A 23,666-nucleotide genomic window follows, 5' to 3' on the forward strand; every position below is an offset into this window, starting at 1 on the left:
TTTCACATAGTGTACATCTTCATAGTCTATCCACGTTGCTATCAATGACAGAAGCCCTTTATTTTTCAAGTGAATAATATTAAATTGCATGTGTGTGTGTGTGTGTGTGTGTGTGCATGTATGTGTGTGTATGCCATGATTTTTAAAATCTATTCTTTTACCAATGAACATGCGGGTGTTTCTATTCTTTGGTTATTGTAAATAATGCTGAAATTAACATGGTAATTCCGAAAAGATATTAATTTTATATCCTTTAGATATATATTCAATGTTTATACTTATTTTGCCAGTTAAATGTTGAATACATCTAAAAATATACCATCAGGGAAATATCTAGTCAGGGTGATACACAAAATTAATAATAATAGGGGTACAACTATAAACTACATAAGAAGTTTCAGCATAAAGTAGAAGTTTTGACTATTAAGAAAGAGAGTAGTAGATTAATGTTGGACTCAGAAAGTAGAAGACTTTGTGGTAGAATGTGGGATCACAGGAAGGAAAGTAAATCATTCTCAGTCTTCCGAATTAATAAACTGATTAAATTTCTGGGTCTCTCACCTGGGAGTGAGCAAATTGGAGGTAGAAGAAATGACAGTGAATCAGAATAAATGTGGTAGTCATTAGCATATAGAGAAAAATAAAATTCTCAAGGAAAAATAGTCCAAAACCTTCAAGCATCCAAAGCACAGAATTGTCTGAGCATGCACAAGTCGCTCCAAGGGATTGTTCCACTCATTCCCTGAGTTGATCTGAAATTCTGGTAATTTGCAGAAGTCACTTCTTTTATCTGACAGAGGAATTCATAGGTCATCAGTTTTTCAGTTCCCTATACCTTTAAGGTCTGAGTCAGAGGCTAGGACCACAGACTAGCATTTAATGGACCCGTAATGCCCATCCCAACAGATAATCTTACTGTAATAAAAACACCTTCAGTAATTTTATTGTCTGTTCTACTTTGTCATTTTATCTCAGACTGTATATTTAGTCATAACCATTATTATCACCCACATTTCGAGTAAGCTACTAGTCAACATTGGTTTAATATAAAAGAGTTGGAAGTACAATAACCCCATTACACAACAGATAACTGATCTTGAAAAAATATGAATACAAATGATATAGAATTTTCATCAAAATATTTTCATGAGAAATATTTTTATATTAATATTAAATTAAATAAATTAAAGGTAACTTACTATGAACCTCTAATTAACTACTTTATATTTGCACACCCACACTCTATAGTCACTAAAAAGTTTCAAAATAGCTAAATGATACATGGGCAGACATATTTCAATCACACTCAGTTTTATTTTATTATGGAATATTTATTAATATTTATGGAATATTATATGTCAAATCATGTAAAAATACCATATATTACTAAGAAAATATTTTTCTTCCAAGTTGTCTCTTCAAAGCACCTTTAATCTCAGTATTCCTGAGACTGTAGATGAGGGGGTTCAACATGGGGATGACTACCATGTAGAACACAGACACCACCTTGTTCTGGTCAGTTGAGAAGCTGGACTTGGGCATCACATAAATGAATGTCACAGTCCCATAGAACAGAGTAACCGCAATGAGGTGGGAGGTACAGGTAGAGAAGGCCTTGTGACGCCCCTTGGTGGAGTGCATCCTCATGATGGTAATGAGGATGTAGATGTAGGAGACAGCTATCACAATCGCTGAGACCACAATGATGGAGCCAGCTGAAAATGAAGGCACAACTGCAAGGACACTAGTATCAGAACAAGAGATTTCAAGTAAAGGTGCAAAATCACAGAAAAAATGGTTGACTACATTGGGTCCACAGAAGACTAAAGAAAATACACAAATAGTAAAGGAACAGGCATCAGCAAAACCACCCACATAGGCAACTAGGAGTAACTGTGCACAGACTAGCGTGGACATCTTGGCCGAATAAAGTAGTGGGTTGCAGATGGCCACAAAGCGATCATATGCCATGGCAGCCAGAAGGAGGCACTCAGTTGACCCAAAAAACACACCTGCACCAAGTTGAAGTCCACAGTCAAGGTAAGAGATTGTATTTCTTTCCACCAAGAAGTTTACAAGCATATTGGGTGTGACAGAAGATGAGTATCCTATGTCAACAAAAGCCAAGTGACTCAGAAAAAAGTACATGGGATGATGGAGCTGAGAGGAGATTCTGATCAGGATGATTGTGCTGAGATTGCCAAATATGGTCACCACGTAGATGCACAGGATGACCACAAACAGGATGACTTGAAGGACTGGATCATGGGTTAAGCCCAATAATATGAACCTGGTCACTGCAGTGTGGTTTCTATACACTCCGGGATCCATGAGACAGTGAAACTGTTTCCAGAACAAGTCTATGATAAAAACAATATATTAAGGAATTAAAAAAATTGATGATTTTCTTTTCATTAATGAATACATAGAGATTATCTATCTATCTATCTATTAAATATAAAGGATTTAAAAATTCTAATTTAATACAATTTGGAGAAGCAAATGTAAAATGACTTGAGCTTATAAAACCAGAATTTACAATTATCCATAAATAGTCAAAAGACAAATCATGGAACCAATTCAATTACAAATTCAGAGTTACTCTAATGTTGATTACAGAATCACTTTTTCGCTCTCCAAGTAAGGGTTCAGCTGTTTTGATGTGGAACAACCCAAGTCTGACAATTCCCTGAAGTTTCTGTTCTGTACCCATAAAAGACCACATATAACCCCCATCAGGGCCAGAGATTCAGGGTGTTAACTCCTCCACACCCACTGGCGTACGGTTCCTATCTCCCGAGTACTGCTTTCCATTCCTCAGCATCTGGTTTTCTGCAAGAGTTTAATTGTCCATATCTTCACTGCTATTCATACTCCTTCCTCTCCTCCTAAAACCAGTGTTTTCATACCCCAACCACATCAAACATACTAGGCACATCTTCCCTTTCACAAAGCTTAGCGAGATGATGTCTCTTTTTGGCTTATATGAACCATCTTCCTTTTGTAAATACTCTCCTTCTCAGCCTCATCTAAGTCTTTAGCCTCCACCCTGGTGTCCCCTTGGTCCCAGTTCCAGCAGGACAGGTCCTCTTCTAAAAGGAAAGCTGCATCAGTGAGGCCACACTAGCCACATAGGAAGACCTCCCTGTGCCAATCCCTGCTGGGCTCCTAGATGTCTAGCACCATTGTGCTCCAGAAAGTTACACTGTTGTTCTCCCTCCTTTCCTCATTTCTTGTCAGTATTCTGCTTTCTCATGAAATCAATGCCAAGGAAGTATCAGGTCAATCCTAGGTCTTCCTGGCTCTCACAACATTCACTGATAACAGAGTGACTACGACGGACATGTAGAGGTTATTAAGAACAAGTATACCAATCCAAGTTTGGGGTAAAAAAATATTTCTTATATTTTTAACTCTGAAATACTAGAGCTTGTAATATTTAAGTGTAATGTGTCTTTTAGGATTTCAAGAACACCAGAAAAATTGTTTCAAATAATTGAATAATTTATTTACATGAGCACTTGAAAATGTTCATGGAAAAATGAAAACACAGTATGAGTTTATGTTTGCAGAAAAAAAAAGTTCATGTTTGTTACAAACATTATAGTTTGTAACCCATCTATAATGTTTTTCATAATATACATTTTCCTTGATCTTTTTGTAGAGCATTTGCGTGTATGCATGTGTTTATGTTTATGTGTGTGTGTGTACATGAAGCAGCACATAATGTACATAAATAAAATGTACCCTTAAGTTCTAAAGCTAAGGATTTAAAATATGATGCATTAAAACAATAAGGGGAATAAGTATAAAACAAGAGTCAATTCTGTGAATACAGGATTATGTAGTGAAGATAAATAATGGCTAACATTTACTCAATGCTTACTAAATTGGGGGCAGAAGATTAAAATATATTTATATAGTTCTATTTAAATTTCCATAAATTGATACTGAATACTGTTATTGTTTCTTATTTTATAGATGAGAAAACTGAATATATGAAGTTACTTACCTAAGGTATATACAAAATAGTAGAAACAGAATATGAAACCCAGACAATTTGAATTCAGTCCATTCCCTTAGAAACTCTGCTAGGAATAAAATTAAATGGTAGTTACTATGAAGTCCATTTTACTTGTAAATGGGGGGGATAACAGGTGGGCCTTTTCATTTTTATGACAGCTAATTTATCAAAAAGGTGTGCAATTAGGCACATAGTTTTCAGTGTTTCTCCATTAAGAATGGCCATTTAAAAATATTGATTTAATTTTTATTATTATTTCATTTGATGAGAGATAGAACAAGAGAGAGTGATGAGAGAAAGAGAGAGAAAGGGTAAGTGAGAAAGCAAGTCACCAGCTCTAGAACTTGAACTGTGGCCATGTAGAAGTCTAATGCCTTGGCCACCTGCCAAACCCAATAATGACCATTTCTTTAGAATGAGAAATACAATATTCTAGATAGGAAGTAAGAAATAGAAAAGAATTCCAAATTAAGATTACGAATAAAGCTGCATAATCTAATTTTGTTAAGTATTTCTTATATTTCCAATAAAAATATTCTTTTATCCAGTCATATGAAATTTTAATGTAATCACTATAAAAAACATTATATGATTAAAATTTAGGACATACTTAAAATATATTTACTCAAAGACATCAAGTCCTTTCCTAATAAAGCAAAGTTTTCTAACTGAAGCATTATACAATGTAGTAGTATTACTGGTAACAGAGCATACAGTTGATTTTTAGGCTAATGAGTTCACCCAGGTCCCCAGTCAATGGCAGTATTGACCTTCATCTCCAAGTTTTCTGGCTTTCTGCCCTTATATTTGTCCAAAGTGTCTGGTTGCCTGTGATGCTAATACATTCAGACAGGAAAAAACAAACAAACAAACAAACAAACAAACAAACAAACAAAACACACAAATAATCTTGTCAAAAGATGTTTACTAACTTAACTCCCCAAACCATTTTAAAGCCTGTAATTTTATTAGCATTATAGTTAAATGCTAAGTTTACGTAGTATTGAGGGTCATGTGAATTTCTAGTTTTATGGTGGTTATATGAGGAATCTTGATAAGCAGAATAAGGCCGGTTCATTTATAGTAAATTCACTGTGGAATGATTCAGGGAAAGTTGCTTGCTGACTGCTTGATTACAACTCCTCTGTTTCTCAACTATGGGTGGTGAACACAGATACAACGTTAAAGAATAAAGTGTTCTCAAATGGCAAATAGAAATCAAGAAACTCGATTGACTCACAAAAGCCAAAAATCTTACCTCTTGAAGAATTTTGAAACCTTGTTGTTTGTAATATAGCAGTGCTATCTTTTATTATTTACCTTTGGGGATAAATCTCTAAAGATTCTAAATTCAAACATAAATTCAAAAGCACCAGAGGTCATTTTTACATTCTCTAGTGAATACTGAGCAACTCTATTCACACAAACTCAACTAGTATTTAAAGGTTCTGTCAATTCTCAAGTAATTTTTTTTCTTGTTATGTAGGTATTGGTATACTTTTATTGATAAATGTAGGGAGTATAATACTATAAATTATCTGACAATTAAATAAAGGTTATTTATTTACTTTACTAGTTCAGGTTAAAGAATACTAAAGTACCAATATAAAAGAGTAACTCTAATTCATACATTTATTCATTTTTTTAAGAGAGATTTTTGCTGTGTGTTATGTGTGCTCACCAGAGAGACAAAGAGCAAAAAATTACTCCTGCTCACCCCAGTCAGATGGCCACACCACAATCACTTTGCTCCATTCTCCCCTAGGGTTTTTGGGCATGCACACAAATACGCCTGGCATGAGTTTTAAGTGTCCAAACTGCAGTCGACCACATGGGAATCTAGTGACATAACTATTCCACCTTCTACTGATCTCAACATTTATTCATTTTATAAATATATTTTGTCAAGATAGATGTAAGAAACTCTATTAGGTACCTTAGGAAAAATGGAGCAGGATGCCATCTAAAGTTAAAATTTAAAGAACACAATTATTTCATAATGTACATATTATTTCTAGCAAAAGCTGTAAAAGAAATACTTCTAAGTTTTATGGATAGGAAACTATGAGGTGAAAAGAGATTTGGATCACTTCATGATAAAACATCGTCTCTCACACTGCATGCCTCAAAGAGGTGCCTACTGGTTAGTGGTTTACATGACTGAATGAATGATGACGTAAACAGCAGCCTTCAACCTGAAGACCCAATCTAATTCTTTTACTAATCCGAATTTTAGAAATCTTATCACATCTTTCTGATACCCTCCTTAATATAATTGGTTTATCTGTATAATACTGACTTTTTTTTTTTTTGAGAGGTTTTTGCTATAGGGTGTGTGCTCTCAGCAGAAAGACAGAGAGACAGAGAGACAGAAAGCGAGAAATCACCCCCCAGGGGGGATAGCCATGTCACAGTCCCTTCTCCTCCCTTCTCCTCTCGGGATCTTGGGCATGCACGCGCATGCGCCCAGTGTGAGTTTTAAGCCACTGGGCCTGGGACTCGAACCGCAGTCAACTACATGGGAGTCCAGCGACATAGCCATTATGCTAACTGCTGGTCCCAATACTGACTTTCTTAATGTTTCCCATGCATTATCTCCTTTATTCCTCACAAGAATTCTTATTTTGCAAATTTTATAGATTAGAGGACTAAGGCTTTGTTTAATCTACTTGCTCGAATGTATTCTATTTGTAAAATTAATTTGGGGTTTACAATTTGAGTCAGACTGACAGGATGTGTACTTCGAACTCCTCTTGTCACCTTTTGTCACTTACCATATCATCTGTGCTCGTGCCATACCCCATCCCCCTACTTAACTGATGTTTTTCTTTACGAAATGGGATGCATGCCTGTAGATTAGGTTATACAGTCCATGTTGGTGGAATTGAAGATAGCTGCCAAAATACTTTTGGAAGACCTCAAACTTCATCATAATGTCATTTCTCTACTAAATAACACATCTAACAGTGCTATGACAATATATGAACACCAGGAAAACCACTGAAAGAATCTTAAAGGAAGAAAAAGGATGGGGATTTTAGAATTCCAGAAGGGCCACATGTTTTCCAGGACAAGACTTTGAATATTCGTCTTCTCTATCACCTTATCCATTCCCCTCACTATTCTTTAATTATATCTTAAAATCCACGGTCTGAGATAGCAAAGAGATGATCTGTGAACTCTCCTTCATGTCCATCCGTGGCCATTGGATAAAGCTTGTACCAATATACTCAGTTTGGTTTCATAAGTTGACTCCACAATACCAAATGATAAAAAACTTCCATTTTTGAGAGTAAATTAAAAATTGTACACTCTGTCACAAAATTTAAGTGGCCACTTGAAGACTACCAGTTCTCAGCTAGTCCCTGATTTACATTTTTTTCCTCACCACTTTCAGCACCCTGCCTTATTGCCTAAAAGTTGCTGAAAAATTCTGAACCTGAGTAATGTCCAGTAGTCAGGATCCTATATCAATCTCAGGTGTTCACCAATGACCAACTCTACTGATTTTACCCCTAAATTCTTCTGAAATGTGTTCATTTCTATCCATTTTACCTCTGTAATTACTGCCTTAATTAATTTTCCTATGTGCATCATTTCCCTTCCAATGAACATGCAGAGTGAATTACTTATTAAGATAATTTAATTTAAAAAAGTTTTTTTTTTACTGTTTCTAAATAGTTGCATGCACTTAGTAAATTGGCTTTTAAGACAAAAGACTTGCCAGTATCTTGTAGAGATATTGCATATGATGGAGCAAAAAACAAAGGTTTTCATCTAGAATTGCAGGACCAACTATGTCTCTTCCAAACACACTCTTGTCACCTACGTTCTTCATTCTTGTGTGGAATATTTTCACCTTTGCAGAGTACTGAATCAGACAAATCTGTTCACCTTTTTCTTTTTTTCTTTCTTTTTTTTAAAATCATGTCATTCACTTATTACTGTATCCATGCAGGCCTTTCGTTCGTCATACACTAACTGAATATCCCATATAGAGATGGCATGATGGAAGATGTCAGCAATTAAGCTATGAAGAAAGGCAAAGTCTTCCCCTGGACTTATGTTGCTCCTTCCATACACTGTTTCAAAGTTTAATGCCTTTATTTGTGTTGGCTTCTCTCACCTGCCAGGCAGAACTGTTTTTGGTGCCAGGCAATCTTTCGAAGAGTTTCTGTTGGCTAAAACTTAGTTCCTTAGCTTTCCAGTCGTATCTCAAGGTGTGATATTCCAGTCAAAGCCCTGGCAATACCAGTATTTCCAATTTCTGATGCAAGGCAACAGATATTATTAAGCTTATGCAAATAATCATTCTGACTCAAAATAAGAATACTCATAATTATTTTCCAATTTAGAGAGATCAGGAAGGGAGAAACGTTGATGTTTCAATTGCAAAAAAAATTTTTTTTTTAACTAATTGCTAATCATATCAATAGCTCAAAAGAAAACAAAAGTCCTTAAATCTGGAAAACAAAACATAGAAGAAAATCAGTAATGGTTTAGTCAAAAGTCATAAGATTCTATTTCACCTGTTCAGTATCATGTAATTAACCTCTCTTCTGCTGAATTAGCAATATTACTGTGTTCTGATCTTTTGTTTAAATCCTGGAAGTTAACATTCAATATTATTCTAGATATTTCCAGACATGTCCCTACCATTAACTTGGCCATTTTCTTGGTCATTTTTTCTTCTCTTATTTCTGTCTGTCTGCTTTTAGTTCTCCAGGTACAGCATTCCTTTCAGAACTTCTTGAAGAGCTGATCTGGTATTGATAAATTCTTTCAGGTTTTGTTTATCTAATAGGGTTTTTTATCTTTTCTTCCTATATGAAAGATAATCTTGCCCTGTATAGTATTCTTGGTTGAAATTGTTTTTCATTTAACACTTCAAATATATTTTCCCCTTCTTTCCTTGCTCACATTGTTTCCGATGAGAGGTCTGATTTTTGTCTGATGAGATAACCTTTGTAAATAATTTGACGTGTCTCTCTTGCCAATTTTAGTACCATGACTTTGTAGTTTTTGCTCATCTGGCTATGATGTGTCTTCGAGGAGATATTCTTGGGCTGATTCTATTTAGGGTCCTTTGTATTTCTTGGGTCTAGATATTTGAAAGCCACTTTAGGTTTAGAAAGTTTTCATCCAGGATTACATAGAATAGATTATCAATGCTCTATTATTACACATTTCTTCCTAATTTCTTGGAGGTAATTCTATACATTCAGAAGCATTTGGGAGGAGGTGATCCATAATTTCTCTTCAGTTCCATTTCTTTGATGTTCACCAATAAACTTGTGCTTTTTTCATAGAAACTGGATACTACAAAGGCCTCCCAGTTTCTAGAGAACAAGTGCACCTGGGGATTCAACTGAACATTCATAAGAGTGTGGGAGATGAGCTGCACTCTCTCTCCAGCTCTGTAGTGCTCCTTACTGCTCACTCTGCAGCCTCTCTTCTCTGATTTTTAGCCACTTGGTGGTGTATTCACTTTTGACTAATTTGTTGAAGAAGTTTTTTACAACTGTCAGCTGTGTGCTTTCCTTTCTGTGAGATATTTCTGTGCCAATTTCTCTCCTCAACTGTGATATCCGTAGAAAGAGATTTGAGTTCAAATTTATGAAAAGGAGTTTCTCCCTTTGTGCAGAAGGTTCAGTGTGGGTGGAGTATTTTCATGACTCTAAAAGTATTCAGATGTTTAGGTACTTTGTACCTAGACCTCGCTAGACACTCAGTGTGTGTGCAGATTGTGTAGGTTTTGGGGTCTGGAAGATGAGGTTTAGAGCAGAGATTTTTCAGTTGCTTTGGTTCCTGAAAAGGGCTGGGCACAGCTCAAATATTGATGACCTCTGTCTAGTTTTGGGGTCTGGAAGATGAGGTTTAGTCCCCTTCATTTTTTTTTTTTTCATTGCTGATCAGCTTCTTTTTGTCTAGTTATTTTTCTGCTATCCATACAATTAACTTGCAAGAAAGAACAGTTAAAAAATTGTATATACCTGGGTCAGCCCTTTAGCCTAGCGGTTAAGGCAGCCAGACAGAACCCACATGGTCAACCAAAGTTTGAATCCCAGCCCCTGCAGTTTGAAAAATAAGCTAGTCACAAGCGCACTTATGCCCAGAATTCCTATAGGATGGATTAATGTAGAAGAAAAGGAAGAACAAGAATCATGGCATGATCTCTGATTAGTGGCCTATTTGACTGAATGGATCATAGCAGAAACAGCAACCTTCAACCTGAAGGCTCAATTTTATTCTCTTGCTAATACTAATACTTATGAATTCTATCATAACCTCCTATTGACCCCTTGGTGAAAGTAGTTAACCAATGATAATGCTAACCACCTTTCATTCAGGACTTTTCTCTGCCAAGCACTGTGCTTCATGCTTCATATATATTATCTTATTTAATCATCACAAGAATTTGGGAGTTAAGCATTCCCCTTTTCCAAATAATATAGATGATAGAGTTGAAACAAAGTTCAATTTACTTGCCCAAATGTACTCAGTTGGTAAATCCAGCTTTGAAATTCAGGTAGACTGCATGTTAGTATGTGTACTCTGAATTCCTTTTGTTACAAAGATTAAAATGTCTGAATGATGATTCCTGTTTCTCATCAGTCCTTGCTTTACATCTTTTGTGTGTGTGTGTGTGTGTGTGTGTTTTCTTCAGAGTGAGAGACAGAGAGAGAAAGTCACCCTCTGGGCATGGGTGAGGTCAGACTGTAATACCTTTTCTTCCATTCTCTTCTTTGGATTTTGGACAAACAAGTACAAGTACTTTGCAAGGTATTTAAGTCGCTGATTCCAGGACTCAAACTGTGGATTCACCTGAATGGGATCCAGCATCTTAACCACCATGCCTCCTGCAGTCCCTTCCACTGGCATCTTTGAAAATATGCAATGTCGGGGCTTACAGGTGGCATGGTGGTGAGGTGCCAAACTCCCACTTAGCAGACCATGCTTTAAGTTTTGGACCTGGTGGTTTCCTCTTCCTCTCTCTCTCTCTCTCTCTCTCTCTCTGTTTCTCTCTGGGAAAATTGAAGAACAATAATAAATAAAATTAAAAAAACATAAGCATAACAAAAGCCATCTATTAAAAACCTATAGCTAACATACTGAATGGGGAAAAGCTGAAAGCTTTTCCACTAAAAACTGGTATAAGACAAGGCTGCCCACTCTCTCAGCTCCTATTCAATATAGTATTGGAGCTCTTAGTCAGAGACTAAGCTATCTCTGAGATAAGAGAATGAAATAAAAGGCATTCCAATAAGGAAAGAACTGAAATGATCTATTTGCAGATAACATGATTGTACATGTAGAAGACTCAATAGTATCCAGGAAAAAACTTCTCAAAGTAATAAATACATACTGTAAAGTGACAGGATGCAAAATTAACTTACAAAACTCTATAGCATTTCCATATACAAACAACAAGCAGACAGAGACAGAACTGAAGAAAGTAATTCCATTTACCATAGCCACAAGAAGTATAAGATACCTAGGAATATAACTAACCAAGGAAATCAAGACCTCTATAAGGAAAACTATGAAAATCTGAAAAATGAAATAGAAAAGGACACAAAAAAGTGGAAGGACAGCCCATGTTCCTGGATTGGAAGAAATAATATAATCAAAATGACAATACTACCCAAATTAAATTACATACTTAATGCAATTCTTATAAAATTACAAGAGACATTCTTTACAGATATAGAAAAGATAATCTTAGAGTTTGTCTGGAATCATAAAAAAACCCATATTGCCAAAGCTATCCTGTTCAAGAAGAGTGGAGTGGATAGTATCTAACTCCCTGACCCCAAAATATATTACAAAGCTGTGATAATCAAAACAGTACAGCATTGGCACAAAAACAGACATGAGGACCAATGGAACAGAGTAGAGACCCCAGAAATAAACCTCAAAACAAAGAGCCAACTGGTCTTTGACAAAGGGTACCAAGTCAACCCAGTGGGGAAAGGAAAACTTCTTTAGCAAATGGTGCTGGAGAAACTGGTTATCCACCTGCAGAGAGATGAATCTGAATCCCTATCTGTCACTATTAACAAAAATCAACTCAATGTGAATGAAATATCTAAACCTAACACTGCAAACTGTAAAACTACTGGTGGAAAACACTGGGGCAACTCTGGGAGACACTGGGGTAGGCAAAGACTTAAGCAAGACCCTCAAAGCACAGGTAAAAATCCCCAAATGAGACAAGTGGATTACATCAGATTAAGGTTTCTACACACCAAAGGACACCGTAATTAGTGTGAATCGACAACCCTCAAAATGGGAAAGAATTTTTAACTGTTCCTTAGATAAGAGACTGATAACTGGAATATGCAGGGAACTCAACCGGTTTATCCATAAGAAATGATTAACCCAATGTAAAGATGGGAAAATGAACTGAGTAAACAACCCTCTAAGGAAGACATACGAACAGCAAAAAGCATATAACAAAATGCTTAGCATCTCTCATCATGAGGGAGTTGATGATCAAAACCACAATGAGATACTACCTAACCCCAGTCAGAATGGCAAAGATTAAAAAAACAGAAAATGATAAGTGCTGGAGGGGCTGTGGTGAAAGGGGAACACTTCAGCATTGTTGGTGGGAATGTAAATTGGTCCAGTCACTGTGGAGAACAATATGGAGGTTCCTCAAAGACCTTCAAATAGAACTACCATTTGATCCATCAATTCCACTCTTGGATTTCTAACCAAAGGCTAGGAGAACCCTCAGTTGGAAAAGTGCTTGCACAACTATATTTACTGCAGCATTATTCATGATTGCTGAGATACGGAACCAACCCAAATGTCCACAAACAGAAGAATGAATTAAAAAAGTGTGGCACATACACTCCATGGAATACTATTCAACCATAAAAAACAACAAGGCCCTGGAATTTGATAGAAAGTGGATGAATATGGAAGGTTTGTTGCTGAGCGAAGCAAGTCAGGCTATGAAACAGAGACATTGTATGGCTCCACTTAACATATACAGAGTCTGTACTCTATGGTAGAGACTGAAAATATGGAGAACATAAAAGCATTAAAAATTGTTATGGACACTATAGACAAAGTGGAAGGAGAGTATGGGAGGGGAAGAGTATAGGAAAGGAAATTTGGGGAAAAAATAGAGAGGTAGGACATTTGTGGGACACAGATATGATTTATTATCTGTTGATGAGGATGTATATCCGTAACTAGGCCAGATTGAGGTGTACATCATGCTGGGTAAAGTCTCTTTACAATTTAAATGATGTATAGCAATTGAATATAAAAAAATAATAAAAATAAATAAATTAAAAAAATAAATTTAAACTATAATATATAATCATCAAAATTAAAGTTGCTATTAAGCTCAGTAGTAGAATGGATATTAAGAGAATATGATAACAGACTGGAGTTACAGAAGATTTGAATAAAGATGAATAGAACAACATAGAAATGAGACTGAAAAAAACAAAACAAAACCAGAAACAGCTACATACACTTGTGATCAAATAAAAATATATCTAACAATTACATCTTCAGTGTTCCAGAAAAAGAGGAGAATAAAAATGGAAATGAAAAAGTATTTTTTTGAAATAACTGATCTCTCAAAATTGCAAAAATTTATTGAGCTAAGCTACAGAAAACCAAAAAAATCTCAAATTGCAAAAAAACCCAAGGAAATCCACACCAAAATATAGCTTAATTAAAAATTTGAGAACTAGGGAACCAGATGTTAGCATAATGGCTATGTCGCTGGACTCCCACGTAGTCGACTGCGGTTTGCGTCCCGGACCCGGTGGCTTAAAACTCACGCCGGGTGCATGTGTGTGCGTGTCCAAGATCCCGAGGGGAGAATGGAGGAGAAGGGATTGTGGCATGACCATCCCCCCTGGGGGGTGACTTCTCGCTTTCTTTCTCTATGTCTCTCTCTGTCTGGCGAGCGCACGCGCCCTATAGCGAAAACCTCTCCAAAAAAAAAAAAAAAATTGAGAATTAAAGACAGAAAAATCTTGAGAACATCTAGAGAAAAAGAACTTATTACTTAAATGGGAAAAAGTAATTTTAAAGACACATTTCTCATCTGAAACTGTGAAACCGGAAGAAAATGACATGTATTTTTCTTTTTGAAATTGATTTTAACAATTTTTTATTTTTAATTAATTAATTAATTTTACATTTATGCATTGAGCATCTAAGCATTGTTACAACATACAAAATATGATTTCCCATCCAGAATACACTGCATAGTGGCTTAATCACACATGTTATCATTGATAATTTTCCACTTATACTTTCATATATATATTGATCCATCAATCCCACTCCTGGATTTCTAACCAAAGGACAGGAGAACCCTCAGTTGGAAAAGTGCTTGCACAACTATATTTACTGCAGCATTAATCATGATTGTTAAGATATGGAACCAACCCAAATGTCCACAAACAGAAGAATGGATTGAAAAAGTGTGGCACATACATTCCATGGAATACTATTCAGCCATAAAAAACAACAAGGCCCTGGAATTTGATAGAAAGTGGATGAATATGGAAGACTTGTTGTTGAGCAAATCCCCCTATTTCTCACCCTCTGCCATTTCCTACCCTCCTTTCACACTATCTCTGGTGTTTACAGTTGCTTTCCACTTCTTTTTTTCCTGCATATTTTATTGAGTCACAAAATATCTTAAATATTCTAACTACTTTCAATAGCAATCTCAGTTGACATGAGCATATTTGTGAATACATGTCTGACTTTAGGTGTAAAACTCGGAGTAGAATTAATATACTATAAAGAAGCACCTAGGTGATGCTATATAGCTCAGTGAAGTCATTAAATAGGTATCTTTAATATATTTTTTTAATTTCAAGAAAATCACTTTTAGCTTTAATAAATCAAAATAAAAGAAATGTTAAGAGTTTTGCTTAAAACTTAAAGTCAGGAAAGAGGTTAGGATTTTGTTCAAATAGTAGGTACATGAACCTATCGGCAGTTCAAGATAAGACAAAAATCCTTAAATCTGGAAAACAAAGGCTAGAAAAAAATCAGTAATGTTTTTAGTCAAAAGTCAGAAGATTCTATTTCACCAGTTCAGTTTCATGTACTTTATCTTCTGTTGTGGTCCAATCTTCCCAGTTAAATTCTGGGATATAATATTCAACTACAGACTTGTCCCTACCATTATATTGGCCATTTTCCTAATTGTTTTTGAACTCTTATTTCTGTGTGTTTGTATTTAGTTTTCCTGGTATAGCACTCCCTTCAGAACTTCTTGGAGAGCTGGTCTGGTGTTGGTAAATTCTTTCAGGTTTTGTTTATCTGAGAATGTCCTTGTGTTTCCCTCTCATATGAAGGAAAATCTTGCCGGGTACAGTATTCTTGGTTAAAATTGCTTTTCCTTTAACACTTTGGCTATATTTTCCCATTCTTTCCTTGCTTGCATTGTTTTGGATGAGAGGTCTGCTGTGAGCCTGATGGGATGTCCTTTGTTGGTAATTTGATGTTTTTCTCTTGCCAATCTTAGTATCTTGTCTTTGTCTGTGGTTTTGGTCAACCTGGCTATAATGTGTCTTGGAGAAGATCTTCTTGGGTTAATTCTATTTGGGGTCCTTTGTATTTCTTTTTGTATTTCTTGTGACTGGATCTTTGAATGCCTTTCTAGGTTAGGAAAGCTTTCTTCCAGGATTGCAAGGAATAGATTATCAATGCCCTTATGAGTATCTTTGCCTTCTGGGATACCAATTATCTGGATGTTGGGATGTTTGATGATATTTAGTATTTCTTGTATATTATTCTCATTTTTTGGGGCAATTTGTCCAGTCTTTATGGTGGATTTTTCTAGGCTGGCGATTCTATCTTCTACATCTGAGATTCAATTTTCTGTAAGATCTAGTCTGCTTTTAATACTTTTAAGGGAGGTTTTGACTTCTTGTATTATAGTCTTCATCTCTAACATCTCAATCTGATTCTTTTTATGGTCTATATTTCCTCTTTTAGATCTTGCAAGAATTTCCTCACCTCTTGGAACTTATTAGCTTCTTTCTCCTGCCTCTTCTGCAGTTCATTGTCTCTCTTGTCTTCCGTATCTTTTAGCTCTATCACTATGAATATTCTAAATTTGTTATCTGACATTTCCATGAGTTTCATTGTATTGTCTGAAGATGAAGAGTAGTTATTCTTTCCCCTTTATTGGAGAGTTATTTTCTTGCTTTCTCATATTTCTTATGACCCTGTGATGATTTCTGGTTATTTGATGGATTGTGCATCTCTTTCTAATAATTGAAATTCAATGTAACTTCAATTAAATTGAGGAATGTTCTGACCCTAATCGTATTCAGATGTTTGGATACTGTTCACTTGGACCTGTCTAGACACTCAGTGTGTGGAAGCCGAGCAGTCAAGGAATGAAGTTAAAGGAAAAAGAAAAAGAATTAGAGAAGAGGAAAGAAGATGGAGAAAAAAAAAAGAAGAAAGAAATAAAAAAGACAATACAAAATTTTTACATTTTAATTTTAAAAAAGCAAAACATGAAAACCTCATGTTGCAATTGTGCTATGCAAAATAGATATTTCACAACTCAAGTTTAGTAGCCATCTCAGGATGGGCCTGAGTTTATGCTTCTCCTAAATGATACTGGGAAAGGCACATATTAGCACGATAAAGGAGGAGCTTGAGAGCCCCTAGAATAATTTCCCTTGAAAAAAAAATTAAAAGACTCAGGGAGACACAGAGGAACAGAGAGAGGCAGAGAGATGGAAAGAAGGATACAGAGGTAGCCCTACCAACTAGAAATGAATCTGGAGGAAGAAGTCTCACCAGAAGATGTTCATTTTTAGTCCCTGAAAGCAATATTTCACAGCTCAAGTTCAGTAGCCATCCCCTAAATTTGATTTTAAAAATTGCATATGTAAAAGCTGTACAATATGATTTTGATATTCATCTCAGCAGATTTCCAATATGGAAACAAATAATATTAAATGGTCCTGTTGCTACACTAGGATCTCTGGATTTATTCATACTCTATAACTACAATGTAGTCTCTTCAAACGATCTTACATTCTCTCCATTTCATGCCTGGTAACCAACAGTATGTTATCTCCATATAGTCAACTTTTCTTTTTTGGAGAGGTTTTTGCTATAGGGCATGTGCGCTCACCAGAAAGACAGAGACAGACAGAGAGAAATCACCCCCCAGGGGGGATGGCCATGTGGCAATTTCTTCTCCTCCATTCTTCTCTCAGGATCTTGGGCATGCACGCAAAGCACTCGGCGTGAGTTTAGGCCACCAGGTCTGGAACTTGAACAGCGGTTGACAACATAGAAATTCAGTGACATAGCCATTTTGCTAACTGCTGGGCCCCATATAGTCAACTTTTAAAGATTCTGCAAATCAGTAAAATCATGCAAGATATTTCTTTGTGTATCTGACTTCTTTCACATAGAGTACATCTTCATATTCTATCCATGCTGTTATTAGTGTCAGAATCCACTTTTTACTATGAATAATATTCAATTGTGTGTGTACATGTGTGTGTGTGTGTGTTTGTATGTGTATGATTGCCATGATTTTTAAAATCTATTCTTTTATTAATGAATATACAGGTGTTTCCATACTTTGGTTATTGTAAATAATGATGAAATTAACATGGGAACTCAGTCAAGATATTAATTTTACATCCTTTAGATATATACTCAATATTACACTTATTTAAATGTCAATTTGACAATAAAATATTCAAAACATCTAAAAATATACCATCAGGGCAATATCTAGAATGGTGTGGAACCAAAGACTTGGATAGCCTAGTCAGGGTGATACACAAAATTAACAATAATAGTGGCACAACTATAAACTATCTAAGAGTTCTCAGTATAAAGTAGAAGTGTTGACAGTGAAGAGAGAGAGTAGATTAATGTTGGATTCAGAAAGTAGAAGACTTTGTGATTGAATGTGGGATCATAGGAAGGAAAGTAAACCACTCTCAGCCTTCTGAATCAATAAACTGATTAAATTTCTGGGCCTCTCACCCGGGGTGAGCAAATTGGAGGTACAAGAAATGACAGTGAATCAGAATAAATGTGGTAGTCATTAGCATATAGAGAAAAATAAATTTCTCAAGGAAAAGCAGTCCAAAATCTTCAAGCATCCAAAGCACAGAATAGTTCTGACCATTCACAAGTTCCATTCACTCCCTGAGGGCATCTGAAATTCTGATAATTTTGCAGAAGTCACTTCTTTTACCTGACAAAGGAATTCACAGGTCATTCTTTTTTTAGTTTCCCATATCTTTAAGGTTGGAGACAGAGGCTAGGAACACAGGCCAGAATTTAATCGGCCCATAATGTCCTTCCCAACAGATAATCTTACTGCAATAAAAGCATCTTCAGTAATTTTATTGTCTGTTCTACTTTGTCATTTTATCTCAGACTGTGTATTTAGTCATAACCATTATTATCACACATATTTTGTTTAAGCTATTAGTCAACATTGGTAAAATATTAAAGAGTTGGAAGTACAATAACCCCACTATGCAACAGATAACTAATCTTGAAAAAATATGAATACAAATGATGTAGAATTTTCATCAGAATACTTTTTATGAGAAACATTTTATGTTAATATTGAATTAATTAAAGGTAACTTACTATGAACCTCTAATAAACTATTTTATATTTGCACAATCACCCTCCATAGTCACTACAAAGCTCCAAAATGGCTAAAGGACACATGGGCAGACATATTGCAATCACAATAAATTTTATTTTATTATGGAATATTTATTGTTATTTATGGAAAATTACATGTCAAATCCTACAAAGACACCGGGCATTACTAAGAAAATATTTTTCTTCCAAGTTGTCTCTTCAAAGCACCTTTAATCTCAGTATTCCTGAGACTGTAGATGAGGGGGTTCAACATGGGGATGACCACCATGTAGAACACAGACACTACCTTGTTCTGGTCAGTTGAGAAGCTGGACTTGGGCATCACATAAATGAATATAACAGTCCCATAGAACAGAGTGACTGCAGTGAGGTGGGAGGTACAGGTGGAGAAGGCCTTGCGACGCCCCTCGGTTGAGTGCATCCTCATGATGGTAATGAGGATGTATATGTAGGAGACAGCAATGACAATCACTGAGACAACAATGTTGGAGCTAGCAGAAAGCGTAGGCAAGACTGCAAGGATACTAATATCAGAACAAGAGAGTTCAAGTAAAGGTGCAAAATCACAGAAAAAATGATTGACTACATTGGGTCCACAGAATACTAAAGAAAACACACAAATAATAAAGGAACAAGATTCGACCAAACCACCCATATAGGCAACTAAGAGTAACTGTGCACAGACTTGCGTGGACATCTTGGCTGAATAAAGCAGTGGGTTGCAGATGGCCACGAAGCGATCATATGCCATGGCAGCCAGAAGGAGGCACTCAGTTCCCCCAAAGAAAGCGGCTACACCAAGTTGAAGGCCACAACCAAGGTAGGAGATTGTATTTCTTTCCACAAAGAAGTTTACAAGCATATTGGGTGTGACAGAAGATGAGTAGCCTATGTCAGCAAAAGCCAAGTGACTCAGAAAAAAGTACATGGGACGATGGAGCTGAGAGGAGATTCTAATCAGGATGATTGTGCTGAGATTGCCAAATACGGTCACCAGGTAGATGCACAGGATGATCACGAAGAGGACGACCCGAAGGACTGGATCATGTGTTAAGCCCAATAATATGAACCTGGTCACTGAAGTGTGGTTCCCATCCACTCCAGGATCCATGAGTCAGTGAAGCTGCTTCCAGAATAAGACTGAGAAAAACAATATATTAAGGAATTAAAAAATGTTATGATATTGTTTACATTAATAGATATGTAGAAGTTGTTATGATTATGTGTGTGTGTTTATATATATGTATGTATATATAGTATATAAAGGATTAAAAATTCCCATTTAATTTGTTTTGGAAGAGCAAATGTAAAATGTCTTGTGCTTATAAAATCAGAATATACAAATATCTTTGAATAGTCAAAAGACAAATCATAGAACCATTTTAATTACAAATTCAGAATAATTCTTTTTTTCTTTTTCTTTTTTTTTGGAGAGGTTTTTGCTATAGGGTGCGTGCACTCGCCAGACAGAGAGAGACAGATAGACAGAAAGCGAGAAATCATCCCCCAGAGGGGATGGCCATGCTGCAATCCCTTCTCCTCCATTCTTCTCTTGGGATCTTGGGCACACATGCACACGCGCCTGGCGTGAGTCTAAGCCACCAGGTCCGGGACTCGAACCGCGGTTGACTATGCGGGAGTCCAGCAACATAGCCATTACACTAACTGCTGGTCCCAAATTCAGAATAATTCTAATTTTGGTTACAGAATCACTTTCTCACTTCCTCAGTTAGGGTGCAGCTGTTTAATCATCCACATCTCCACTGTTACTCACTCCTTCCTCTCCTCCTAAAACCAGTGTTTTCGTACCCCAACCACATCAAACATAGTAGATACATCTTCCCTTTCACAAAGCTCAGCAAGATGACATCTCCTTCTGGCTTATATGAACCACCCTCCTTTTGTAAATACTCTCCTCCTCAGCCTCATCCAAGTCTTTAGCCTCCACCCTGGTGTCCCCTTGGTCCCAGTTCCAGCAGGACAGGTCCTCTTCTAAAAGGAAAGCTGCGTCAGTGAGGCCACACTAGCCACATATGAGGTCCTCCCTATGCCGATCCCTGCTGGGCTTCCAGATGTCTAGCACCATTGTGCTCCAGAAAATTACACTTTTGTTCTCCCTCCCTTCCTCATTTCTTGTCAGTATTCTGCTTTCTCATGACATCAATGCCAAGGAAGTATCTGGTCAATCCTAGGTCTTCCTGGCTCTCACAACATTCACTGATAACAGAGTGACTACGACGGACATGTAGAGGTTATTAAGAACAAGCATACCAATCCAAGTTCAGGGTAAAAATATATTTCTTATATTTTTATCTCTAAAACGCTAGAGCTTACATATTTATGTGTATTGTCTTTTTAGGTTTCAAGAACACCAGAAAAATTGTTTCAAATAATCAAATAATTTATTTACATGAGCACTTGAAAATGTTCATGGAAAAATGAAATTACAGCATGAGTTTATGTTTGTAGAAAAAAATTTGTAACCTATCCGTTTTTCATAATATATGTTTTCCTTGAACTTTTGTAGAACGCTTGTATGTATGCATGTGTTTATGTATGTGTGTGCATGTGTGTTTGTGTGTGTACATGAAGCACATAATATATATATAGATAAAATGTACCCATGAGCTCTAAAACTAAGGATTTAAAATATGATGCATTAAAACAAGGAGAATAAGTATAAAACAGAGAGTGAATTCTGTGAATATAGGATTATGTAATGAAGATAAATATAGGCTAACATTTTGAATGCTTAATTATGGGCAGAAGATTAAAAATATACATATAGTTCTATTAAATTTCCTTAAATTGATACTAAATGGTCTTATATTTTTCTATTTAATAGATGAAAAAACAGAGTTTGAATACGTTAAGTTACTTACCTAAGGTATGTACGAAACAGTGTAAACAGTATATGAAACCCATACAGTTTGAACTCAGTCCATTCCCTTAGAAACTCTGCTAGGAATAAAATTAAATGGCAGTTACAATTAAGTCAAGTATACTTGTAAGTGGGGGATAACAGGTGGGCTTTTCAGTTTTTTGACAGCTAATGTATAGAAGTGGTGCCCAGTTCAGCACACAGTTTGCAATGTTTCTCCATTAAGAATGGCAATTTTTAAAAAGAATTATTGATTTTATTTTATTTATTATTATTATTTAATTTGACCAGAGAGAGAGAGAGAGAGAGAGTGAGAAAGCAAGCCACCAGGTCCAGAACTTGAACCATGTTGGAGTCCTTGCCCTAACCACCAGGCCACCTGCCGACCCCAATAATGGCCATTTTTTTTAAAGAGAAATACGATTTTCTTGATAGGAAGTAAGAAATAGTAGTTTCAAATTAAGATTATGAATACAGTTGTCTAATATAATTTTGTTAAATATCTTTTGTATTTCCAATTAAAATATTCTTTTATCAAGTTGTATGAAATATTAATGTAATTACTGTGAAAAACATATGACTAATATTGAGAACATGCTTAAAATATATTTACTCAAAGACATCAAATCCTTTCCTAATGAAACAACGTTTTCTAACTGGAGCATTACAGGGTGCAATACTATTACTTTTAAAAGAGCATACAGCTGATTTTCAGGCTAACGGGCTTGCCCAGGTTCCCAGTCAATGGCTATGTTGAACTTCATCTCCAAGTTTTCTGGCTTTCTGCCCTTATATTTGTCCAGAATGTCTGGTTGCCTGTGATACTAATACATTCAGACAGAAACACAAGTAATCTTTCCAAAAGATATTTACTAGCTTAACTCCTCAAAGTTTTTAAAACCCAATGATTTTATTAGCATTATAGTTAAATGCTAAGTTTACATAATATTGAGGGCCATGTGAGTTTCTAGTTTTATGGTGGATAAATGAGGAATCTTGATAAACAGAATCAGGCCCGTTCATTTATAGTAAATTCACTGTGGAATGATTCGGTTAAAACTACTTGCTGGGACCAGCAGTTAGCATAATGGCTGTGTTGCTGTACTCCCATGTAGTCAAACGCTGTTCGAGTCCTGGACCTGGTGGCTTAAAACTCATACCAGGTGCGTGGGCATGTGTGCCCGAGATCCCAAGAGGAGAATGGAGGAGAAGGGATTGCGGTGTGGTCATCCCCCCGGGGGGTGATTTCTCACCTTCTGTCTCTCTGTCTCTCTCTGTCTGGTGAGCACATGTACCCTATTCCTTTAGGAAAAAACCTCTACAAACAAACAAACAAACAAACAAAAACAAAACTATTTGCTGACTGCTTGATTATAGCTACTCTGTTTCTCAACCATGGGTGGTGAACGCAGATATAACTTTGAAGTGTTCTCAAATGGCAAATAGAAATCAAGAAATTAGATTCACTCATAAAAGCCGATCTTACCTCTTGAAGAATTCAGAGATCTTGCTGTTTGTAATATAGCAGTGCTATCTTTTATTATTATTTGCCTTTGGGGATAATCCTCTGAAGATTCTAGATTCAAATGTGAATTAAAAAGCACCAGAAGTCATTATTACATTCTCTAGTGAATACTGAGCAGCTCTGTTCACACAAACTCATCTTGTCTCTGAAGGTTTCTGTCAATTCTCAAGTAACCTTTTTTTTTTTTTTCATTTCATGTAGGTATTGGTATACTTTAATTGAGAGGGTATAATACTATAAATTATCTGACAGTTAAATAAAGGTTTTTTTTTTGACTTTGCTAATTCAGGATAAAGCATACTAAAGTACCAATAGAAAAGAGTAACTCTAATTCATTCGTTTATTCAACATTTGTTCATTTTTTTAAGATCTTGTTTTTGCTGTATGGCATGTGTGTTCACCAAGAGACAGTGAGAAATAACTGCTCCCCACCAGGGCAGATGGCCACACCACAATCCCTTTCCTCCATTCTCCTCTTGGGATTTTGGGCACTTACATATGTGCACTGGGCGTGAGTTTCATGTCACCAGGTCCAGTACTCAAACTGCAGTTGAGCACATGGGAGTCTAGTGACG

The 23,666-nt window shown here is 36.1% G+C and overlaps 2 protein-coding genes across 3 annotated transcripts; both read right to left on the minus strand.

The window, feature by feature from the left end:
- Window positions 1–1,386: 1,386 nt before the first annotated feature.
- On the minus strand, window positions 1,387–23,139 carry LOC102497094 (olfactory receptor 478-like). 2 transcript variants are annotated; one of them, XM_006163428.1, is made up of 5 exons: window positions 23,053–23,139; window positions 21,568–21,643; window positions 4,795–4,860; window positions 4,013–4,088; window positions 1,387–2,360 (listed from the first exon to the last, which is right to left on the minus strand). In XM_006163428.1, exon 5 carries the CDS (start codon window positions 2,329–2,331, stop codon window positions 1,387–1,389), a length of 945 nt encoding a protein of 314 aa, XP_006163490.1. In that variant the 5' UTR covers window positions 2,332–2,360; window positions 4,013–4,088; window positions 4,795–4,860; window positions 21,568–21,643; window positions 23,053–23,139. The 2 variants fall into 2 exon arrangements, with proteins under 2 accessions (XP_006163490.1, XP_006163493.1); XM_006163431.1 differs by lacking the exons at window positions 4,013–4,088; window positions 4,795–4,860; window positions 21,568–21,643; window positions 23,053–23,139 and adding an exon at window positions 3,616–3,635 and having other exon boundaries at window positions 1,387–2,311.
- Window positions 18,852–19,820, minus strand: LOC102496673 (olfactory receptor 478). The gene has a single exon (XM_006163427.1). The coding sequence runs from the start codon at window positions 19,794–19,796 to the stop codon at window positions 18,852–18,854; it is 945 nt and encodes a 314-aa protein (XP_006163489.1). The 5' UTR covers window positions 19,797–19,820.
- Window positions 23,140–23,666: the final 527 nt, after the last annotated feature.

The sequence above is a fragment of the Tupaia chinensis genome, unplaced genomic scaffold (assembly GCF_000334495.1).
Source record: "Tupaia chinensis unplaced genomic scaffold, TupChi_1.0 Scaffold142134_1, whole genome shotgun sequence".
NCBI classification, from domain to species: Eukaryota; Metazoa; Chordata; class Mammalia; order Scandentia; family Tupaiidae; genus Tupaia; species Tupaia belangeri.

Coding starts and splice junctions, on each gene's coding strand:
- LOC102497094 (XM_006163428.1), bottom strand. CDS start 2,331: ATGGATCCCGGAGTGTATAGAAACCACACTGCAGTGACCAGGTTCATA.
- LOC102496673 (XM_006163427.1), bottom strand. CDS start 19,796: ATGGATCCTGGAGTGGATGGGAACCACACTTCAGTGACCAGGTTCATA.